Source organism: Lynx rufus, unplaced genomic scaffold, assembly GCF_022079265.1.
Source record: "Lynx rufus isolate CCGP_SWC_20201006 ecotype Redwood Valley unplaced genomic scaffold, mLynRuf1.p SCAF_15, whole genome shotgun sequence".
Lineage (NCBI taxonomy): Eukaryota > Metazoa > Chordata > Mammalia > Carnivora > Felidae > Lynx > Lynx rufus.
Genome location: NW_025814829.1, coordinates 3,718,256 through 3,741,037, shown reverse-complemented (window position 1 = coordinate 3,741,037; position 22,782 = coordinate 3,718,256). Strand labels below are relative to the sequence as shown.

General features: G+C 39.9%; 1 protein-coding gene across 1 annotated transcript in view; it reads left to right on the top strand.

Annotated features, from left to right (window-relative positions):
* Positions 1-22,782, top strand: part of TMCO1 (transmembrane and coiled-coil domains 1) — a 38,819-nt gene that overhangs the window by 7,561 nt on the left and 8,476 nt on the right. The window contains exons 4-6 of the mRNA XM_047076529.1: positions 2,765-2,811; positions 4,587-4,654; positions 14,386-14,530. Coding sequence (XP_046932485.1) covers positions 2,765-2,811; positions 4,587-4,654; positions 14,386-14,530 — 260 coding nt within the window. The remainder of the gene's footprint in view (positions 1-2,764; positions 2,812-4,586; positions 4,655-14,385; positions 14,531-22,782) is intronic.

Below are 22,782 nucleotides of genomic sequence, written 5' to 3'. Positions count from 1 at the left end.
GAAGCATAAAGAAAGGACTGATAATCCAGTGTCTTAAGACTACATTGTCTAGTACAGCAGCCATTAGCTACGTTTGGCTTTTTTAATTAATTAAATTAAGTTAAAATTTTAGTTCCTCTATCACATTGGGCCACATTTTCTTTTCTCAGGAGCCACATGTAATTTGTGACTACTTTACTGGCAGCACAGATACAGAATATTTTCATATTGTAGGAAGCTCCATAGAATAATGCTGACTAAGGAATCAAAATTTTCAAAAGGAGATGAGACAGCTGAGGCTTAAAAGTTGAGTACTAGCTAACTAGGAAGGGGTTGGATAGGGACAGGATAAAACATTCTAGGTAGAAATCCCAGTTGGTCAAGACTGAGGAGTTTTGGGGGATGTGTGGTTTTCAGAGCTAAAATGAGAATGATCTAGGGAAGATTGGGACAGTTTGTCATCCAAGTAGAAAGGACTTCATGAACAAAGACGTTGAATCCAGAGAAAAACTTCATATAGAGGGTGTTTGGTGTTGCAGGAACATAAAACTTAATGGGTGGGGGGAGAGGGTTAGCAATGAGGCTGCAGAATAAGCAGGGCCAGACGGCCGACTTGCAGGTGACGCTGGGACATGCTCTTGAGGATGAAAAGCCATGCCAGAATTTTAAGCGCGGGAGCATCACAATTTTGGTCGGTTCTGCCTTGTGGGTAGATCTAACAGGCAGCTACGTGGAAGATGGATTTGAGGGAGCAAGTTTGGAGGCAGTGAGACGTGCTGGGAGACTTGAAATAACATAGGTAAGAGGGGTTAGAAATCTTCATTCAGACGTGGTAGGAAGGAGGTGAGCAGGGGGAGGGTTTCATAAATATGAGGTAAAATTAATAGGATGTGGTGTTTGGATGAGAAAGTAGGGAGTCAGGGATATGCCCAGGTTTCTAGCATAAGTGCCTTTTATAAGTACCTTTTATTTTATTTTATTTTTAATTTTTTTGAACATTTATTTATTTTTGAGAGACCAATCATGAGCAGGGGAGGGGCAGAGAGAGAGAGGGAGACACAGAATCCAAAGCAGACTCCGGGCTCTGAGCTGTTAGCACAGAGTCTGACGTGGGGCTCTCTCAAAGCCATGAACTGTGGGATCGTGACCTGAGCCGGAGGCGGATGCTTAACCGACTGAGCCACCCAGGCTCCCCTCTGTAACTTTTTAAAATTTCTTAGCGGTAGTCCCTTCCATCTCTAGTTATTTTAAGCCTACCTTCTCATCATCTCATACCCCAGTCCTTAACCCCACAATTTAAAAATGTCTTGTTACGTTGTAAGAGGACTGCCCGGATAGAAAAAGAGCTCCTTCCCCCAAGATAGACCTCAGCTTCATTGCTTTTCGTTTATTTTCTTCCATATACCTGCAGCATCCCCCTGTCTCCTGTCCATATCCTTTCCTCCCACGGAGAACAAACTGGATACGAGCAGTTCAGGGCAAGAGATCATATATTCATCCCACTGTGTACTATTGGGAAACTGAGGTCCGGTCTGCAGGCCAGCCTTCCTGTAGGCCTGTTCTTGATCCTCCTTTCCTTTACCTATCCAAATTTGCTAGCCCTCACGCCAATTTATTCTAATGGTAGATTTTTTTTTTTAATTTTAGAGGATATTATATTTTGATTTTATAATCTTCCCGGGAGGGTGGGGATTTTTGTGTGTTTTGCGCATTCATGTATCCCCACTGCTCAGAAAAGTACCTGGCATGTAGTAGGTAATCAATAAGTATTTCTGGGATAAATTAATCCCAGTGATAATAATACATGATCAAAGAGAGCGATAGCATAGTGTATATACAGAATATTGGGCTGGCTGTTGGGAAACTTGGATCTAGGCCTGGCTTATGTGATCTCTGACAAGTCACTTACCCTCTGCAGGGTCTCGGTTTCTTCATAGAAACCATGAAACCCTTTATGTTGATGGGAAGATGGTAAATAAGGGCATTAGCGCACACTTGAGACTTCTTCAGCAGTTGGGGTTGTGTGTGTGTAACGACTTTCTTGAAATCTATGTCAAATTTTCTAGCTTTCTAAGTGACTTACCTATAAAACTATGTTTATTTGTGGAGTGATTCGTCTGTAGTATGAAAGAACTTGAATTTTAAGTTTATCTTGATTGGCTTTTATTTTCTAGACTATGCTCTCTTGAAGAAACTGAAAGGGGGAAAAGCATCAGAGATGAGTAACTCATATTTGAAACCCAAGTGCAGTCATTATGTTTACACTTCCCATCAGTGTAATGTAAAAGTATACCTTAATGTGGAGTTAAAACACTAAATACCAGAGGTAATTTTTAACGAATCTGTAAAGATTTTTATTTTAGGGGCGCCTGGGTGGCTCAGTCGGTTAAGCATCCGACTTTGACTTGTGGTTTCGAGCCCCACGTTGGGCTCTGTGCTGACAGCTCGGAGCCTGGAGCCTGCTTCGGATTCTGTGTCTCCCTCCCTCTCTGCTCCTCCCCCACTTGTGCTCTGTCTCTCTCTGTCTCTCTGTCTCTGTCTCTCTCAAAAATGAATAAACATTAAAAAAATTTTTTTAATTTTTTATTCTATTTAAATTGAAATATTTTAGTGCTCTGATACACTTGAATTGTTTGCTAATATAAAGTATACAGTGTTCCAGGTATTCAGCTCATCTTCTTAAGTGATACTGAGACAGAAGTGCTTTTGTAGTCACCAGTGACAGTTTAACCTCTGCTTTGTGCTCAGCATTGTGTATATTAACCAGTTCACTAATTCTTTTCAGAGAGGCAAGAAGAGAAGCTGAAAAATAACAACAGAGACCTATCGATGGTAAGAGTCTTAAGTACAATTTTGTGATAAACTACAAAATATTTTTTTAGCAAAAGGCCCTGATTTGCATTAAGTACACCGTACTTACCTTTTGAGAAATTCACCCCATAATGTCCTGGGAGTTCCTGGACCAGACAGAAGTGAAAATATGCTCCTGGGCTTAAACTTTGATTTCAGTAGTAGGAAGAACTCTTCTGGGCTGTCCGGAGCTCATAATTTGTCCCTCTCACACAGTTCTTGATAGCTTCCCCTGTGTGTTTTAAATGAAGTAGTCTGTTTTCTTTTTTATGTGTTTTATTTATTTATTTTGAGAGAGAGAGAAGGAGAGAGAGTTCCAAGCAGGCTCCGCACTGTCAGCACAGAGCCCGACGCGGGGCTCGAACTCACGAACCATGAGATCATGACCTGAGCCGAAGTCGGATGCTTAACTGACTGAGCCCCCCAGGTGCCCCTGAAGTATCTGTTTTCTTTTTCTTTTCTCATGTCATTGCTGAGTCTTTGGTTTTCTGGTGACCTGTGTCAGCCCAGTATCTGAGTTGAAGCGTTAGAGATGGCCTTTATTGTTGCCTTTGTTCTTTAGAGGCCTTTTGTCCTGAGTGTCAGGCACACCATAAAGTGTAAAGACAAGTGATTTTATTACCCATTTACTCATTATTTGTAAACGGTAGAGTTCAAGCGTGTCTAAGGCATAGGTAGGCTAATTATGTGGCTTGACTAATTTTTCTATTTAATTTCTGTATGTTTAACACAGGACATCTGAACTGTGCAACAGTTGCCTTTGCTTACTGAGAGACCTTTGCTATATTATCTTCCGTTTCTTAAAATTCTTACTAATTTAAAGCTGTAACTCAGAAGTGCATCTTTTTGAAAATAACTTTTCTGTTGACATAATTATAAATGTTTACAACACCAAATTCAGAAACTATGGAAAGAAGAGAGAAAAATTACTGATAAGCCTGTCATCCAGAGATAACAGCTATTTTTTTTTTTTAAGTTCGTTTATTCATTTTAAGAGAAAGAACTCAAGCAGGGGAAGTGCAGAGAAAGGGAGACAGAGAGAGAATCCCAAGCACGTTCCGCACTGCCAGTGCAGAGCCCAACTCGGGGCTTGAATTCACGAACCGTGAGATCACGACCTGAGCTGAAATCAAGAGTTGGATGCTTAGCCGAGACACCCAGGTGCCCCCAGAGATAACAACTGTTAATCTTACATTTTTCTGGTCTTTTGATTACTTATACTTTTACCACATATGTAATTAAGTAAGAAGGTAGCTGTAAGGAACAGAGTACTTAACCAACAATGACTTAAATAGATGAAGATTGTTTAGTTGCTCAACAAGTCCAGAGTTTGGCAGTCCTGGGCTGGTGTGGCAGGCTAGTAATGTCATTAAGGACTCTAGATTAAGAATCTAGCCATCCTTAGATTATGGTTGTTTGGTTATTTGATAGTGCTTTACCTTCAGGTGTTATGTTCTTCGTTCCGAGGAAGAAGAATGAGCAAAAGGCCTAACGGGATGCTGGCCAAGTTCATCCCTTTTAAAAATCCCATTCAGTACTTGTAAGTCATTGGCCAGAATTGGGTTGCACGGCTACCCTTATACCATTCATCAGTAGGGGACAAGGAGAAGGGCTTGGAGGTGGAGGGCGGATTAGCCAATAAACAACTTTTTGCCGTGAAGGGCCTTTTAAACATGACATGAAACCAAAATTTTTGAGGGTGTGCGTTAGTGGCATTTTTCTTTAGTGTGAAATGACAATTGTTGGTCTTTTTACAGGTCCGAATGAAATCCATGTTTGCAATTGGCTTTTGTTTTACTGCCCTAATGGGAATGTTCAATTCCATGTGAGTAAACTTTAATCATAACATGGTCTTACATCACTGTTGTTGTCTCTGTGTGTGTATGTGTGAGCAGTTAACTTTTTTGGGTAATACTTTATTTTGAAATTTGAAATTTATAGAAAAGTTACAAGAATAATATATCCATTATCCAAATTCACCCATTTTGCTCCATTTTCTTTCTCTTTTTCTGTCTTCCATATCATATATGTACTCATACACACATTTATGGTTTTTTTTTAATTATTCAAGGGTATATCATAGGGTTCATGCCCTTTTACACATAACTACTAAAATGTATATTTCCTACACACATGGACATTCTCTTATATAACTTCGATTCAATTACCAAAATCAAGGAAATTCAATTCTGAGAGAATACAATTATATGAAAACTTTTTCATCCTCTTTAATATTGAGGATATTTTATGTACAAGGTAAAGACCAAGATATTATGGGGCCTCTAAAAAGAATTTAATATGTCCTGTGTGTTTTTAAGTTATTTACCAGCATCCTGGTTCAAAATGAAGGGGGTCCTACAGAGATGTTTGACGCTTTAACAACTGTTACCTGTATGACAAGAAAGTAAGTTACTATTATCTAAACTGGCAGGTAGCAGGCTTGAGTAATTGTGGAACTACTTTTGGTAGGAACTGGGAAAATATCCAAAGATGACAAGCAGTCATTCATTCCTTGTCAGGGCCCACCTGTATCACCTCTACAGAAAGCCAAATTTCCCTCTCTCCCTCTTTACTCTCCTTTCCTCCTGCTCTTCCTCCCCTGTTCCACTTCTGCCTGTCTCTGCCTCTCCCTGCACCTCCCCACTTCTTCTAGTCCATTCTTCCCTCCCCACCAGCGCAGTGCCTACTCCGTGCCAGGCACTGTGGTAGGTACTGGAATATAACAAATAAAGCATGGCCCCTGCCATAATCGATTTTATGGGAAGAAAAGATAGATAAACAAATATGTTGATACATGTTGTAATAGAAATCTGTGTGTATAAAGTGGGGAAAAGAATTGAGTGGCTGTTTTTATTTAGGTGAGGACTAGAGGAGGTGTCCAAAATGGTTTTAATATTAAATTTCCTTTTAGCTAAGGGTCTAAAATCATAGACCTTTAGAGCTGAAAGGGACCTTTGGAAGATGAAATAACTTGCCTGAGGTATCTAAGAGTCTCATGATTTCAGTCTTATAATTCTTTTTTTTTTTTTTTTTTTACATTTATTCATTTTTGATATAGAGAGACAGAGCACAAGTTGGGGGAGGGGCAGAGAGAGAAGGAGACACAGAATCCGAAGCAGGTTCCAGGCTCTGAGCTGTCAGCACAGAGCCCGACGCGGGGCTCGAACTCACAAGCTGTGAGATCATGACCTGAGCCGAAGTCGGACGCTTAACCAACTAAGCCACCCAGGCACCCCTCTGTCTTATAATTCTAAACTCAATACTCTTTTTCACTCTGCCATACTTTCTCTCATTTCTTGGATACATATCACCGTGAATTATCAGGCAAAGCAATCATTGAAAGGTTTTATAGTTAACTAGTAAGTGTCCATTTACAATTGAAATACTCAAATATTCTTCTTAAATTGTTACATTCTAGACAGCATAGGCCTGGCTAAGTACTCATCTATACTTAAAAAAATTTTCTTTTAATGTTTATTTGGGGGGGGAGGGGCCAGAGGATCTGAAGCAGGCTCTGTGCTGACAGCAGAGAGCCCGACGTGAGGCTCGAACTCATAAACTGAGATCATGACCTGAGCTGAAGTTGGACATTTAACTGACTGAGCCATCCAGGCGCCCTTCATTTATACTTTTTAAATTTGATGCTTTACTTCTAGTGTTCTCATACTTCTGATTTTTTAAATAATATTTTTAAGGTTAATGCAGTGTGTGTGTGTATCTATTCTGATTGGCCTTAGCTTTATTGTGTGATTTTTGTGACAGATTTCAGTCCTGCCCTACTAGAGGTTCAGCATTTTGTTTTATTCCTTAGTTTTATGTTTCTTTGTCTTTTACCAAACTTATGTTTATGTCTCCCTCTAGTAGACTGTAAGTTCCTATAGTCTTCCCATGTAACAGTTTTTGTATCCTTAGGGTTTCAGGGCTTACATAGATATTTACTGAATAAATTAAAAAATAGTTGTAAATATACACCCCAGTTTCCTCATTCATGGTTTCTGTACTATTCTGAGGTAAGAATTTGATCCCATTTGAAATGTGAATCAAAACAAAAAAAAATTTTTTTAATGTTTTATTTATTTTTGAGAGAGAGAGAGTGCGAGCAGGGGAGGGGAAGAGAGAGCGGGGACAAAGGATGCATAGCCAGCTCCACGCTCACAGCAGTGACCCCAATGCGGGGCTTGAACTCACGAACCATGAGATCATGACCTGAGCCGAAGTCAGACACTCAACTGACGAAGCCCCCCAGGTGCCCTGTGAATCAAAAAATTTTAAATTATTGGGCAACTGGGGGGCTCCATCAGTTGAACGTGCAACTCTTGATTTTGGCTCTAGTCATGGTCCAAGGGATGTCGGATTGAGCCCCGCATCAGGCTCTGTGCTAAGTGTGGAGCCTGCTTGGGATTCTCTCTCCCTCTACCCCTCTCCCCGCTCACATGTGCGCACTCTCTCTCTCTCTCTCTCTCTCTCTCTCAAATAAAAAAAAAAAAAAAAAAAAACAACTGATTAGTGAATCAGTTGCAGTGGAACCAAATTCTCAAAAGTATGAGTCTGAATGTAGTTGATGAAAATGTCTTCTACTAACTCTTTGGTCATAGTTTATTTTAGCCCCAGATAGCTCAAAGTGTCCTTTAATAAGATAGACTAATCTCAGCAATAAATGTTGTATTGAGAGTGTTTATTTCAGTATTAGCACATCAGTAGTGTTTGGAAAAAATAATACAGAATTGTGTACATTCTGTTGACAGGTCAATAATGTAAATCTAATTTTCAAAGACTGTATGTCTTTACTGATAAGAGTGTTGACATTAGGTTTAAGTAGGGAGAAGTCTTGACTTGTAATCTAAGTTGTGAAACATGGAAATGGATCATTTGGCTTATGTTCGTTATTTACAGTAGGAGGTAATATTAGATTATCTTTTTAGAAGAATTTGCCAGTTCTTTCATTTTTTTCTCTGGTTAAAACTAGAGCTTGGCATGCAGTTTTGATTTGAATCCATAGTTGGTTTAGTTGCTAAATGAAGCTAATACATTTGATTATAATCATGGAATCACATAACCACAAAGTATCATAACATGTTTTTCATTTGCCTTCCTTTGATTTTCTCGCTCCAGTTTTCAGTTTTCCATGAGTGCTCTGTGTGAATATTTATAGTAGGTTGCAACTATTTTTAATGTCTATTCAGGTTGAAAAGCTGCATGCCATTTTTTTAAGAAAATTTCCCAGTCTAAGCTCTCAAGCAGCTTACTGCCTTCAAATGGAATAGACATCTATATAAGAAATACTGATTTACGAGTTAAAAACTGACTGTTCTTTCTTATGTAGCAGTCATTGTAATTTGTAGAAGGTCCATTATAGAGATCTCTTAGAGAGAGAAATTCTATAACAATAACACCCTATCCCAACTATATTTTTCCCTTTGCTTGGGCTACAGAACAGCCTGGCCCTGGGCCTTAGAGAGGCATATTCCTGTTTATGTTATTTCTGAGACTCACTTGGAACCCATCATGTTCTCTGCCACAGCAGCATTCTTCCTGATACTTGTGTGTCTTTCAGTGGTACTCAGTTCTAGTCACCTGGGACTGAAGGCTTTGTAGCTTCCCTCCCTCTCCTTTCTTCCTTTCAGCCCACATTTCTTGTGTATCCAGCCTGTCCCAAATTTATCCCAAGTTATCTCTAATACTGCCAACCCTCTCCTCCATCGGTTAACGGTTCCTGTGGACTCTGACCCCTCTGTGTCTGTCTAGTCATCCATCCATCTATCCATTCTTTCCTTTCTCCTTCCCTTCCTCTCTTTCTCCCACCTCCCTCTCCTCTTTCTGTCCGTGCAACACCAGCTCTCCTCCTAGTTTCAGCATGTTACCTTTCCTCTCTGCTATTACCCTTAGCCTTGGGTGTAGCAGTAGCTTCCTCGCTGCTCTGTCTCCTCAGGTGTCCTGTCATGGCAGCATTAACTTAACCATCACCAAAAGCATGTTCCTCATTGCCTAACGACCACACTGCTGCTGATGGAATGGTAACTGTGTGTTGGCCACTGTGCTAAACCCTTAACTTTTGTTGCCTTTGTAATCTTAACAGCCTTTTTTTTTTTAACTATTTATTACTGAAGCCACAGTTTCTTAATTAATTAGTTAATTAATGAAAGAGAGCGAGCAAGCAGGGGAGGGGTAGAGAGAGGGGGACAGAGGATCCAAAGCGGGCTCTGTGCTGACAGCAGAGAGCCCGATGCCGGGCTTGAACTTACGAACCATGAGATCATGACCTGAGCCGAAGTCCAAGGCTTAACTGACTGAGCCCCCCAGGCACCCCTTAACAGCCTTCTGAGCTGAGGATTATAGTCTTTCTTTTACTGATGAGAATGTGAAACTCCCAAGTTATTTAACTTGCCCAAGGTTTCAAAGCTAGTAAACGTTGAGCTGGGATGTAGTTCAGGTATCTCTGACTCTAGTCCTTACGTAGCATTGTGCTGCTCTGACTACTGACTTAAGTCCAAATTCCATAACCTGGCTTTCACAGCATTCCATGCTTTGGCCAAAGCCTGTTTTTCAAACTTTGTTTCTTTTTATTGCCTACCAACTATTGTGTTCTAACTGCACTGTTCACTGTTCCTGAGACACACATTCTTTCACATGAATTTTAGAATCACTTATGTCCCAATGTCCCCTACAATAATCTCATTTGAGTTTTGACTTAAATTTTATTAAACTTATACATTAATTTTGAAGTGTTAGACACCTTTATAATTTTTCATATTCTCTTCTAGGAACATGGTGTTTTCACTAAGTTTGCTTTATGTGTTTTTGTGGTTACTTTCCAATAAGTATTGTATATATTTTGTATTGTCTAGCGCGTTACTACTCGTATAAAAGCAAGCCACCAGTTTTTGTCATTTTATTTTGTAACTGACCATCTTGCTGAACTCTAATAGATTCTAGGATTTAATTTGGTTCTCTGATTTTCTAGATAGATAATCGTATGACCAGACAAATAACTTGTTCTCATTCTTTCTAAATTTCCTCCTCCCTCCTTTCTCCCTGCTGTGTCCTTCTCTCTAGTTCTAAGCTGAATTGAGTTAGAACAATTGGAAGAGGGTCAAAAACTTAATAATGAAATACCAAAAGATAGTCCAGAAGGGGCACCTGGCCGGCTCGGTTGGTGGGGCATGCAACTCTTGATCTTGGGGTTGTGAGTTTGAGCCACATGTTGGGTGTAAAGATTACTTAAAAATAAAATCTTTAAATAAAGGGGCACCTGGGTGGCTCAGTCAGTTAAGTGTCCAACTTCGGCTCAGGTCATGATCTCATGGTTCATGGGTTCAAACCCTGCATCGGGCTCTGTGCTGATAGCTCAGAGCCTGGAGTTTACTTCAGATTCTGTGTCTCCCTCTTTCTCTGCCTCTTCCCAGCTCATGCTCTGTCTCTCTCAAAAATGAATAAATGTAAAAAAAATTTTTTTTTAATCAGATTATTTGTTTTTTGCTATTGAGTTTGCATTGTATTGTATTTTGAGTAGTAGCTCCTTAGTCAGATGTATGGTTTGCAGATTTTTTCTCCTAATCCATAGGTTGCCTTTTCCTTTTCTTGCTTGCTTGTTTCTTTTGCTGTGCAGATGCCTTTTCATTTAATGTAGTCCCACTTGATGATTTTTGTTGCTCGTGCTCTTGGTGTCATACCCAAAAAATGATAGCTGATGTCAAGGAGCTTTTTCTCCACATTTTCTTCTAGAATTTTTTTTTTTAATCTTAATTTTTGTAAATTCTTTTTTTTTATTTTTTTTTTAACACCCAAGTTAATTGGCATATAGTGCAACAATGATTTCAGGAGTAGATTCCTTACTGCCCCTTACCCATTTAGCCCATCCCCCTCCCACAGCCCTTCCAGTAACCCTGTGTTTGTTATCCATATTTAAGAGTTTCTTATGTTTTGTCCCCCTCCCTGGTTTTTTTTTTTTTTTTCATTTTTTAAATGTTTGTTTATTTTTGAGAGAGAGCATGAGCGGGAGAGGGGCAGAGAGAGAGGAAGGCACAGAATCTGAAGCAGACTCCAGGCTCTGAGCTGTCAGCACAGAGCCCAATGTGGGGCTCGATCTCACAAACCCTGAGATCATGACCTGAGCTGTAGTTAGATGCTTAACCAAATGAGTCACCCAGGCACCCCAGCCCCGTTTTTATATTATTTTTGCTTTCCTTCCCTTGTGTTCATCTGTTGTGTGTCTTAAAGTCCTCATATGAGTGAAGTCATATGATATTTGTCTTTCTCTGACTACTTTTGCTTAACATAATACCCTCCAGTTCTAGTCACACAGTTGCAAATGGCAAGATTTCATTCTTTTTGATTGCTGCGTAATACTCCATTGTATATATCTATACCACCTCTTCTTTATCCATTCATCCATCGATGGACATTTGGGCTCTTTCCATACTTTGGCTATTGTTGATAATGCTGCTGTAAACATTGGGGTGCATGTGCCCCTTCAAAATAGCATACCTGTATCCCTTGAATAAATACCTAGTAGTGCAATTGCTGGGTCGTGGGGTAGTTCTATTTTTAATTTTTTGAGGAACCATCCTACTGTTTTCTAGAGTGGCTGCACCAGTTTGCATTCCCTCTTCTAGGAGTTTTATGGTTTCAGGTCTTACATTTCAGTCCTTAATTCATTTTGAGTTCATTTTTGTGAGTGGTATCAGATAGAGGTCTAATATCATTCTTTTGCATGTGGCTGTCCAGTTTTCCCAGCACCATTTATTGAAGAGACTATCCTTTTCCCATCAAGTATTCTTGGCTCCCTCGTCAAATATTAGTTGACTTATATGAGTGGGTTTATTTCTCAGCTCTCAATTCTGTTCCCCCAGCCTGTTGATCTGTTTTTATGCCAGTACAATATTGTTTTGATTATTATAGTTCTGTAATGTAGTTTGAAATCAGCTTTGTTCTTTCTCAAGATTGCTTTATCTACTCAGGGTCTTTTGTGGTTCCATATGAATTTTAGGATCATATTGCCATTGGAATTTTGATAGATATTGTATTGAATCTGTAAATGGCTTTGTGTAGTATAGACATTTTAACAATATTAACTCTTCCAGTCAATGAACACAGATATCTTTTCATTTATTTGTCTTTTTCACCTTATTTCTTAAAAATTTTTTTGATGTTTATTTTTGAGAGAGAGGGAGCACAAGTAGGAGAGGGGGCAGAGAGAGAGGGACAGAGGATCCAAAGCAGGTTCCATACTGACAGCAGAGAGCCCAATGTGGGGCTCAAACTCACAAACCGCGAGATCATGACTAAGGGGAAGTCTGGCTGCTCAACTGACTGAGCCATCATCAATTTATTTCATCAGTGTCTTAGAGTTTTCACTGCACTCCTTGGTTATGTATGTTCCTAAGTATTTTGTTTTTGATGCTATTGTAAGTAGGGTTGTTTTCTTTATTTCTTTATGATATAGCTCATTGTTAGTGAATAGAAATGCATAGAATTATGATTTTTGTGTCCTGAAACTTGTCTGAATTTGTTTACTGGTTCTAAAAGGCTTTGTTTGTTTGTTTGTTTTTGTTACAATTTCAAGTTGAAAATAACAGAATAAAATGACTATATGTGATTAATTTATTGGGTTTGTATGTTAGTGATAAGAGGGGATAGACAGCTTATATGTGTTCTGTCCCTTTGTCTCGCGGTCTGACTCTCCAGTAGGACAGTCACAGCAGCGTACCTGGAACAGCATATTGTGTGCAGCATGGAACCAGAAAATATTGGGGCAATTGCATTTAATATTTCTTCTGAGAGAATGGGAGTATCTCCTGAAAAAATTATTACTTTTGTTTTGCTTTTGTGAGCTTAGGAGAGAATGACAGTTATTACTTCAAGCAGATCTTTAAATACTTTTGTCATATATAAGTAAAATCAGTTCATGATTGAGCCGTTTCCTGTGTAAATATGTACTGGGAAGGCAATTGGCAGTAGTAAGTGGACGGTCATGTATATAGAAGATGTCAGATTCATTCTATTCTGTATTTACAGGACAATTGTGTAAGAAGCTCTTTAAATTTTTTTTTTTCAACATTTATTTATTTTTGGGACAGAGAGAGACAGAGCATGAACGGGGGAGGGGCAGAGAGAGAGGGAGACACAGCATCGGAAACAGGCTCCAGGCTCCGAGCCATCAGCCCAGAGCCCGGTGCGGGGCTCGAACTCACGGATCGCGAGATCGTGACCTGGCTGATGTCGGACGCCTAACCGACTGCGCCACCCAGGCGCCCCTGTAAGAAGCTCTTTAGAAGCACTGTAGTTGATGTGGATATTTAGGGATTTTTTCTCCCCCAAAGACAAAGATGGTATTACTACTTCTCTTTTCCCTCTCCCTCCATAGAAACATTCTAAATCCCAAGTGTTTTTCTAAGAGGGCATTTTCTAGCTGCTTTAATTGGAATTAAAGACTATCTGCATAATTTAGCTATGTTTTAAAGTATCACTACCCTTAATCACGTTAATTTTTATAATTTTAATTATTGACCGATTATACAACTTATTCATAGAAAAGTATAAAAGAAACTCAACATAAATGCTGATATGTATCTTTTTAGAACTGTTTTCTAAGCTTTTCTCTTTCAGAAACGTTTTTCTTTTCTATTTTAGAAAAAGTAAAAAGAAAACTTTCAAACACTAACAGTATGTTAAAAGTTATGTCTAAATATTGTGTATGCATCTTAAGCATCTACTTTTTTCGTTCACCACTATATAGTCCGTGAATTTCTATTTAGAAATATTCAGCCTGTTTAATGTGTGTCTTGGGAATCTCTGAGTCTTGTAAAGAGGGTTCTTAAAGTCTCCTTGGTGCCACGGTTCAGAACAGCGATTCTCAAAGTCTGGTCTGGGGCTCCCTGGACCTCCTTGAGACTCTGAGGAGGTCCTTGAGATGAAAATTACCGCCGTCATAATTGTAAGATGTTTCCCCCCCCCTTTTTATTCTTATTCTCTTATTAGTGTGCGGTGGAATTTCCCAGAGGCTTCAAGGTTTCATGGTGTAACCCTGCAACAGCCTGTATACTGAAGCAGCTATGCGAATTCAGCAGTGTTCTGTTAAACCAAACAGTAAAGATAGTTGCCAAAAGAAAAAAAAAAGAGCCTTTCTTCTCACTAGATTCTTTTTTGTTTTGTAAAAGATATTTTTTATAAAAAATATTTGTGTTAACATAATGAATTTCTCACTACCTTTTAAATGATTTAATACATATTTTAACATTTCTCAGTTTTAATTTATAAAGCAGTAAATATGGATAGATATAACCTTTAAACAATGTAGGGTTCTCAAATAAATTTTCAGAACGTTAAAGGGTTCTGATGCTGAAACAATTAAGAATCATTAGTTTAGAAAAAGATTGATGGGAAAAAATGTAAGTCTTTCCCTACATCCTTGTTCAGTACGTCTCTTTTTAGAATATCACTCTTTGTTTTTTAGAGATCAAGGGACTTAGAGTTCTATTTCTGTCTCCTATTCTTCCCTGGAACTAAGAAGCTTGTCAGTCTTCTAAAAATAACAATTCCTTGTTTTTTCCTTTTTAGATTTGATGGTAGAGTGGTGGCAAAGCTCCCTTTCACCCCCCTTTCCTACATCCAAGGACTGTCTCATCGAAACCTGCTTGGGGATGACACCACGGACTGTTCCTTCATCTTTCTGTATATTCTCTGTACCATGTCAATTCGACAGGTGAGTGACCGTATCCACTATTAAATATACGTATCCTTCCTTGCTCTCACACCCTAAGTTCGCTTTTGCTTCGTTAATACTGACAATGTTTCAGAACCCAAGTGGATCCTCTAAAGCTGTTTTAAATGTGTGTCTAGTTACTGATCCTTGGGGATGGGTGGTGGTAGCCATAAAGTGAAACATGGTTTCCATATCCCATGTTTAGAGCTCTTAGGTTCCTTTTTCATTCCAGTCATCTAAAGATACGAAAATAAAGAGCAGGTTTGGTCTTCTCAGTGTCGTTTCTTCCTTATTACATACCACTGCCTTCTGGCACTTCAGGAACACAAACAAATGTAGTAATTTGGTGATTTTTAGAATGTTCACAGTTGAGATACTCAAGTCTGTGTTAGAGAATTTACATTTGGTCACCAGAATTGTAAGACATTCATAGTAAAAAAGGGTAAGAGCCAAGAGAGAAGTATGGATAGTTGGGGGAACCCGGACAGAGACAGGACATTTGAATAGTTGGGGAAGATTCAGGCAGAAAGGTTTAGAGAATGAAGTGGCTTTTGAGATAGGACTTTAAAAAGCAAGAAGAGTCATGATCTCGTGGTTCGTGAGTTTGAGCTCTGCATCAGGTTCTGTGCTGACAGCACGGTCAGTACAGAGCCTGCTTGGGATTCTCTCTCTCCCTCTCTCTCTCTCTGCCCCTCCCCTGCTCACTCACTTTCTCTCTTTCTCTCTCAAAATAAATAAATATACTTAAAAAAAATTTTTTTTTAAAGTGAGTAGAGTCCCTGGCTCAAACATTTTATATTTCAGTTTATATATTCGGTTTATAAATAAATAAAATATTTATTTACTCATTTTGAGAAGGAGAGAGCAGGCAGGGGAGGGGCGGAGAGAGAGAACCAAGCAGGCTCCACACTGTCAGTGGACAGCCCCATACCGGGCTCCCTCTTACAACCACGAGATCATGACCTGAGCCAAAAGCAAGAGTCAGATGCTTAACGAGCTGAGCCACCCGGGGTCCCTGTGTTTCAGTTTTTGAAATACTACCATTCAGCAGGCATTTCAGTGGGGAGATTGGCGCATGAGAATTCTTCTGAATACTGTCAGTGGCAGCAGATTTTTTGGTTGACCTGGCATGTGAGAATAAGTAGGAAATGGAATAATAGTTTGAAGCTTACAAAGGTCTTCGTGGTCTTACTGCTTAATGCTTTCCCCACCTCCTCTCTCATCCAACCCTCCAGCCATTCTCACTTGCCTGACAATTTCCGTGTCCCGCTCACCCACATTTGCTTTTTGTGAACGCTCTTCGCTCTCTCTGGCTGCCTCCCCCTCGTCCTTTTGCAGATTAAATGCAACCGGGTCTCAAGTCTTCCTGGCATCATTTCTGACATTTACTACTTTCTGAAGGATAGATTTGAGAAGGCCCTGATGAGGTGAAGGAAAGTCAGAAGCCTATCTGAATTGTCTAGCAAAACATCATCATATTCTGAACTACTACAGTGATGAGAGGGATGGAAGGGAGGGGCAGGTTGGGACCTACGTGGAGGGAAAGCAGCAGAACTGAGTGAGGGAGAAAGGAGAAACTCAGGTGAGCCCCAGGTATGGCTTTGGTGACCAAATGTAGACTGGTCTCACGAAGAGGGTGGGAATTGAGGAAAGAAGAGCAGGTTGGTTAGAAGATGAGCGGTTTGAGATGTTTATGGGGCAACTGAGTGGGCATGTCTGGCAAAAGTTGTACACTTGTGTGGCTGTGGTGGGGTGTAGGCTACGTGTCTTGAAAATGTCTCTTCAGTGAAGCGTTTTGTTTGGCTTAACCAAAGGTGAAAGCCAAGCCAGTGACAACACAGATCTCTTTTGTTGGTTTAGCAGAGGTCCATTGCGTTCCAGAATACTGTTCTTAAATGTGATTATTTAAATCTGAAACTTTTAAATTTTTTTTTTTCAACGTTTATTTATTTTTGGGACAGAGAGAGACAGAGCATGAACGGGGGAGGGGCAGAGAGAGAAGGAGACACAGAATCGGAAACAGGCTCCAGGCTCTGAGCCATCAGCCCAGAGCCTGACACGGGGCTCGAACTCACGGACCGTGAGATCGTGACCTGGCTGAAGTCGGACGCTTAACCGACTGCACCACCCAGGCGCCCCTAAATCTGAAACTTTTAAATTGGAGCTGTGTCCAAATAGTAATAAAACACAATGATGTATACATTCCACTTTAAGCAACAAAGAGCAGTTCTGCTTTAATTACATTCAGATGTTAATGCTTTATGTGTGACAACTCAAAATAGTCACTTAAAAAAAAAGTTTTTAAATGTTTATTTTTGAGAGAGAGAGAGAGAGAGCGCGCTCAAGCAGGGGAGGAATGGGGGTGGGGGTGGGGTTGGGGAGGACACAGAATCCAAAGCAGGCTCCAGGCTCTGAGCTGTCAGTGCAGAGCCTGATGTGGGGCTCGAACTCACGAGCTGTGAGATCATGACCGGAGCCAAAGTTGGACACTTAACCAACTGAGCCACCCAAGCACCCTGACAACATTTTAGATGGGACATTTGCACTGCTACCTGGCCATTGCTCCCCAGAATCACCGTCTGAAACTATAGAGTTTTAAAACTGAAATAAATGTTAAGAATGATGGGGCATCCGGGTGGCAGTCAGTCTGACTGCCACTCAGGTCATGATCTCATGGTTCGTGAGGTCAAGCCCCGCGTCGGGCTCTGCGCTGACAGTTCAGAGCCTGGAGCCTGCTTCGGATTCTGTGTCTCCCTCTCTGCCCCTCCCCTGCTCACGCTTGCTCTCTCTCTCTCTCTCTCTCTCTCTCTCTCAAAAATAAATAAAACATTTAAAAAAAATGATGGTTGAGGATGTTCACCTCAAGCTGGTATTTAAACTCCTTTCAGATATTTCAGAAAGTCTGGTGAGGTGTTTGTTTAGCAGTTAATTTTATCAGGAATGCAGTGCTCATTTACCATGGTGGTCAGCAGTTTTTTTCTGTTAAGGTCTGGATAGTAAATATTTTTGTGTTTAATATACTCTGTCATAACTGCTCAGCTCTGCCATTATAGTAGGAAAACAATCATAGACAGTATGTAAATGAATGAGAGTGGCTGTGTTCCAACAAAACTTTGTTTACAAAAACCGGCAAGGGGCCAGCGACAGTCTGCTAATCCCTGAAGGTTCAGGCAGAGACTTGCAGCTGCTCAACTCTGCCATTAGACTCTGAAAGCGCCATAGACAATGTGTAGACGAACATGACTGCGTTCCAGTAAGCCTTTGTTTATAAAAACAGGCAGTGGACCAACACGATATACCTTAACTCCTGAGGACTATAGTGCACAACATGTGCTACAAAGTTAAAATAGAATAGTAGATCCTAGACAGGTACAGCTTAATAAAATAATTGTTTATTGAGTACAGAGAAATGGAGGAAAGGGGCAGTGAAACACACACACACACACACACACACACACACACACACACACACACACAAATAATCAATGTGTTTTGAGCCAGGGAGGATACATACTCATTTTTTTTTTTTTTTTTACTTGCCCAGTTCTGTGCACTGATACTAATAAGAGAAAAGTATACAAGAGCTATAGTATTGCATAGCTAACATAACAGCGTTGTATTTGAAAGATTTATTTCTTTTGGTATACGGTTATCTTCCCCAAGACGGATGGTGAGTTCTAACTTGTTGCGTCCTGACTGCTGGTCATCTTGGGCAAATAATTTAATTACCCAGTTTTATACAAGGTATTCTAATATATTCAAAATCTTAGAAAAATCGCCCAAATGACCTGCTTTTATAATTTTTACTTCACTGGCTGCAAATGGTTTCTGTACCTGTTCCTCACTGATTATTAGCGTATATACTGGAGGATTGGGAACTTACATCGAGTCTAACATACCTTAGCATTTGAAGTGTTATTATGGAGTATATGCCTCTTTTTTCTTTAATTACAATGTTTGTTAGTTTGCTATTTCTATGTTTTGTTTTGTTGTTTTGTTTACTTTATAGGATCTTAGGTTACCTGATAATAGACTATATACAGATGCCTATGAAATGAGCAGCCATAAAATAGGAGGCTTTCAGAAATTCAACTTATAGACGTACTGTCATTTCCCCAGCGAGGCCATTCTTCGGCACGGAAGTAGGCCACTTGATTTCACATATACCCGTGGCATAAAGTAGTTTTAAGAGAACGTAATGAATTGGGTTTTTTTGCTTGCCTGTTTGGGGATGTGAAGTGGAGTACGTGATGGGGAAACTAATACAGAATGATTCAAGCTTCCATGATGATTGCTTATATTCTGCCTTATAGGAGTTTTTGTTTGGTCTATTTGTTATTTTTATCTATTTTCTTCTTTCCTTTCCAACTGTTCCAAGGTAGTAAGTTCTCAATTGTCTGCACATATCTTAAAGTACCTATGTATGCTACGTAGTATCCATCTGAAAAGTATATGTTAAACAAACAGTAGGTGCTACACAGAAATATAAACTTGTAAATTTGGCAAGTTGGGGTTACACCATTTTTCACTCCCAAGAGCAAGGTAGGAAAATGCGTTTCTGCCAGCCTCACCAGCAGAAATTGCTTTTGAGTTTTTATCAGTCTGATGGATAAGAATTGCTTCCCCGTAGTTTTAACTTGCATTTTGGATTGAGCATCTCTGTTTGTCTAAGGCTGTTCATATATTCTTTCCTTTCCGTGGTGGCGAGAGACCGTGTATGCCTTTCGCCTATTTCTCTGACAGCTTGTTGGTCTTTTTCTGAATTTTAGCTCTTAACTTTGGGACATTCGCCCTCTCTGTGTGCTCTATGTTGCACATAACTTCTCCAACTTGTCGTTTGTGTTCCGGTTTTACTTATAGTGGTTTTTGCCACACAAAATTTTATTTGCTCGCTGGATTTTAGTTTTTCCTTTTAGATCAGATTTGTCTGTCTTTTGTGGCTTTTGGATTTTGAGTTATGGTTAGAAAGTTCTTTTCCACTGTGAAGTTACCAGGAAATTCATCCTCCTTTTCTGTTGGTACTTTTTTGGTTTCAAGTTTTGCATTTAAATGATGAGCCAGCCCATCTGGAGTTCATAGTTACCTTCTTCTTTCTTTGTGCTCTTCTACTCGGCCAGCTATTATGTGATTTTGAAGAAGGAGAACGCAAAAGCATGGATTCATTTGAGATCACAGTTTGCCTACTTCTTTTTTTTCCAAGACTGAGAAGCCAGAGAGCCAAAAGAATGCAGTGAGGTGAACGATTGGACTTGAACATAAGTCCCGGCCAGCAGCCTAGTAGTGTTTTCTCTAGAGCTCTCGAAATCCGTCTTTGAAATTGGAAAGTCTGTTCAGTCCCAGTGACAAGTGTGTGAGTGGAGATGCTCCTCCTTCCTTCACACCTTGTTTAGATAAGAGGTCTTCTGAAATGTGCTAGTGTCCTGGGGCCGGCTAAGCAGCGTGATCTGAACCCCTAGAGGAGAAGAATGTGGAGGAGTAGGCCAGACGTCTCTGTCATGCCTACTGAGTGTCAGGGCTTTCCACTTGTCAGGGCGACTGCCTGTGGCAGCAGTGGAGTCTTGCAGGATTCTCAAGCCAGTCCTCTCTGAGGTCCAGACACTACTCTCTGGTTTCCTATGTTCAGTAATTCCAGTGCTGTTAATCTTTCTTATTGATTGTGTTAAAATAGACGTAACACAGAGTTCACTATTTAGCTATTTTCAGCTGTGCAGTTCTGTGACGTGAAGCACATTTACGTTGCTCTACAAGCATCTCCATTACCCCCGATCCCTGGCACTCTCTCTCTCTCTCTCTCTGAGATAAACATTGATAAAAAAGAAAAAAATAATTTTAAATGTACTTTTACACCTCCATATTTGATAATGATTCTTCTGCCTTCTTCTCCCTTCTTCTTCTGCCTTCTCTCTCCCTCTGAATGTGACTACTCGTGTTTGTGGGTTTGATCTCGTGTAAGTAGACTCCTACGATGGTGGTTCTTTTGTGACTAGCATGTTCTCAAGTGTATCCACACTGGAGCATGGGTCGGCACTTCCTTTTCTAAGGCCAAGTAATATTTCGTTGTATGTGTGAACCACGTTTTGTGTGTCCGCTCACCTGTCAGTTGGGCTGCTCCCACCGTTTTGCTGTTGTAACACTGCTGTGAACACGGTGTGTCGATGTCTGTTTGAGTTCTCTTTTTACGTCTTTTGGGCTATAATCCCAGAAGTAGAATCGCTGGGTCATAAGGCAATTTGACGTTTAACTTTTTTGTGGAATCGCCAGCTGGTGTTCACAGCTACTGTGTCATTTTACCCAGTGCTGGTAATCTTAAGGCTTCAATTCACTACCAACTTGAGACCATTCATTAACAGATTCAAGTAATTTTTCATGTTTTTGTTTCAGTGAGTGAAACCACAACTTCATTCACTCAAGGTCAATTTTATGCTAAACATGTAAAGACAATGTGTGTTTTATGCAGGTTTCCTCCAGCAGCACTTATGGCCTTGCTGGTTTTAACAGGGAAGTCTTCTTACAATAGTAAACTAGAATATAGCATCTAGGAGGATGAGAAACATTTCTGTTATTAGTGCCTTTAAAGTGTCAACAGTTTAATTGCTGAAGTGATTAGATACATTTACCATGGGTTTCCCTGCATTTATGTTTTTAAAGTCTTTTAGTTGTGAAAGATTATGACTACATTTACATTTGTCAGCTAATAACATCTCTACAGTGTTAACCAGAATCCACTTTACTAAATGTGAGTGATGGTATAATTCAAACAGCCAGCTCTGTTCCCTTCATGACAGTGTGCACTCCTTTTTATAATGGAGGTATAATATAATATAAGGCTGAATCACAGGTGCCTATCTGCTTCAGTCATTTTCCCCCCATCCTTAAGAGATTATTATCACATTAGTAACAATTCCTTGGTAGATTCTGTTTGTTCATTTATTCATTCAACAAAATGGAGCATGATCCATGCTGGGTGCTTAGTATACACTTTGAAACAAAATTGACGTATAATTATGGTCCTTGCTGTCATGGAACTTCTGTTTCTTTTGAAATTAAAAGGTTAATTTTTCCAACTATAGCTTCACTTAAAAAAAATCATTATCAAATATGGAGGTGTAAAAGTACATTTAAAATTATTTTTTTCTTTTTTATCAATGTTTATCTCAGAGAGAGAGAGAGAGAGAGAGTGAGCAGGGTGGTTGGGGGCGGCGGGGCACAGAAAGAGGGAGACAGAGGATCCGAAGCAGGCTCTGCGCTGACAGCAGAGAACCTGACATGGGGCTCGAACTCACAAACCACGGGATCATGACCTGAGCTGAAGTCGGCCGCTTGACCAACTGAGCCACCCAGGTGCCCCCAAAATTAATACCATTATACTAGTCATTCAGAGTAGAAGCAGATTGAACAATGAACTTTGAACCTAAACTAACACAATTTTATGATGTATTGCTAGTTCACATAAATATTTGTGAATCTGGTTTTCATCCATTACTTATTTTTTCCCATAGTAGGATGTTATTAGTTAATTAAATGATTCACCATTGACTTAAGAGCTTTCAAGGAAAAGTGGAAGTAATACTATACTGATAATGTAATAGATTTTAAGACACATTCCTACTTGAGAAACTTTGAAATGATGGGGAGAGAGGAGGAAGACAACATAAGGTTGAGGAGATACAGGGTTTGGAAGTAAAGCACCAGGTTTTGAGTCTTGCTGACACTTAACTAGCCGAGTGTCCTCGGGAAAGTCCTAGAACCTCTCTGAGTCTTTCCACAAAGGGGAAATGGGGGCGAGTGTGCCATCTCACCATGTTATGATGATCACAAGACAATAATATACAGTGTTAGCAGTTCTTAGGGTGACATTTAAAAAAAAATAAGTACCCCCTCCTTTGGGGTATTTTTTTTTCCTTTGGGGTATTTTTTAAACTTAGTATTTGTTTCGCGGCCCAGATAGGACAAAGTTGCTTTTTAAAGATTGAAACAGGGTGGTATGTCATTAACTGAAAATAAATCTAATTAATTTTTCTCATTTTATCTTAACCCCCTTTTTAACATTCCTTAACGTTTAGTGATTAGTGCTTAGCTGCCTTGACCTTCACACCGCAGCTGTTTCCTTTGTGTGAGTTTGTAGCAGCGGAAATGGTAGGTCTGCCAGCTCCCATCGGAGGTGTTAAGTTACTCCAGCGTGGTGATGGAATTCAAGAATAGGAGGAAATTTCCTTAATTGCTTTTTAAATTTTCTTGTTAGTATGAGTCAG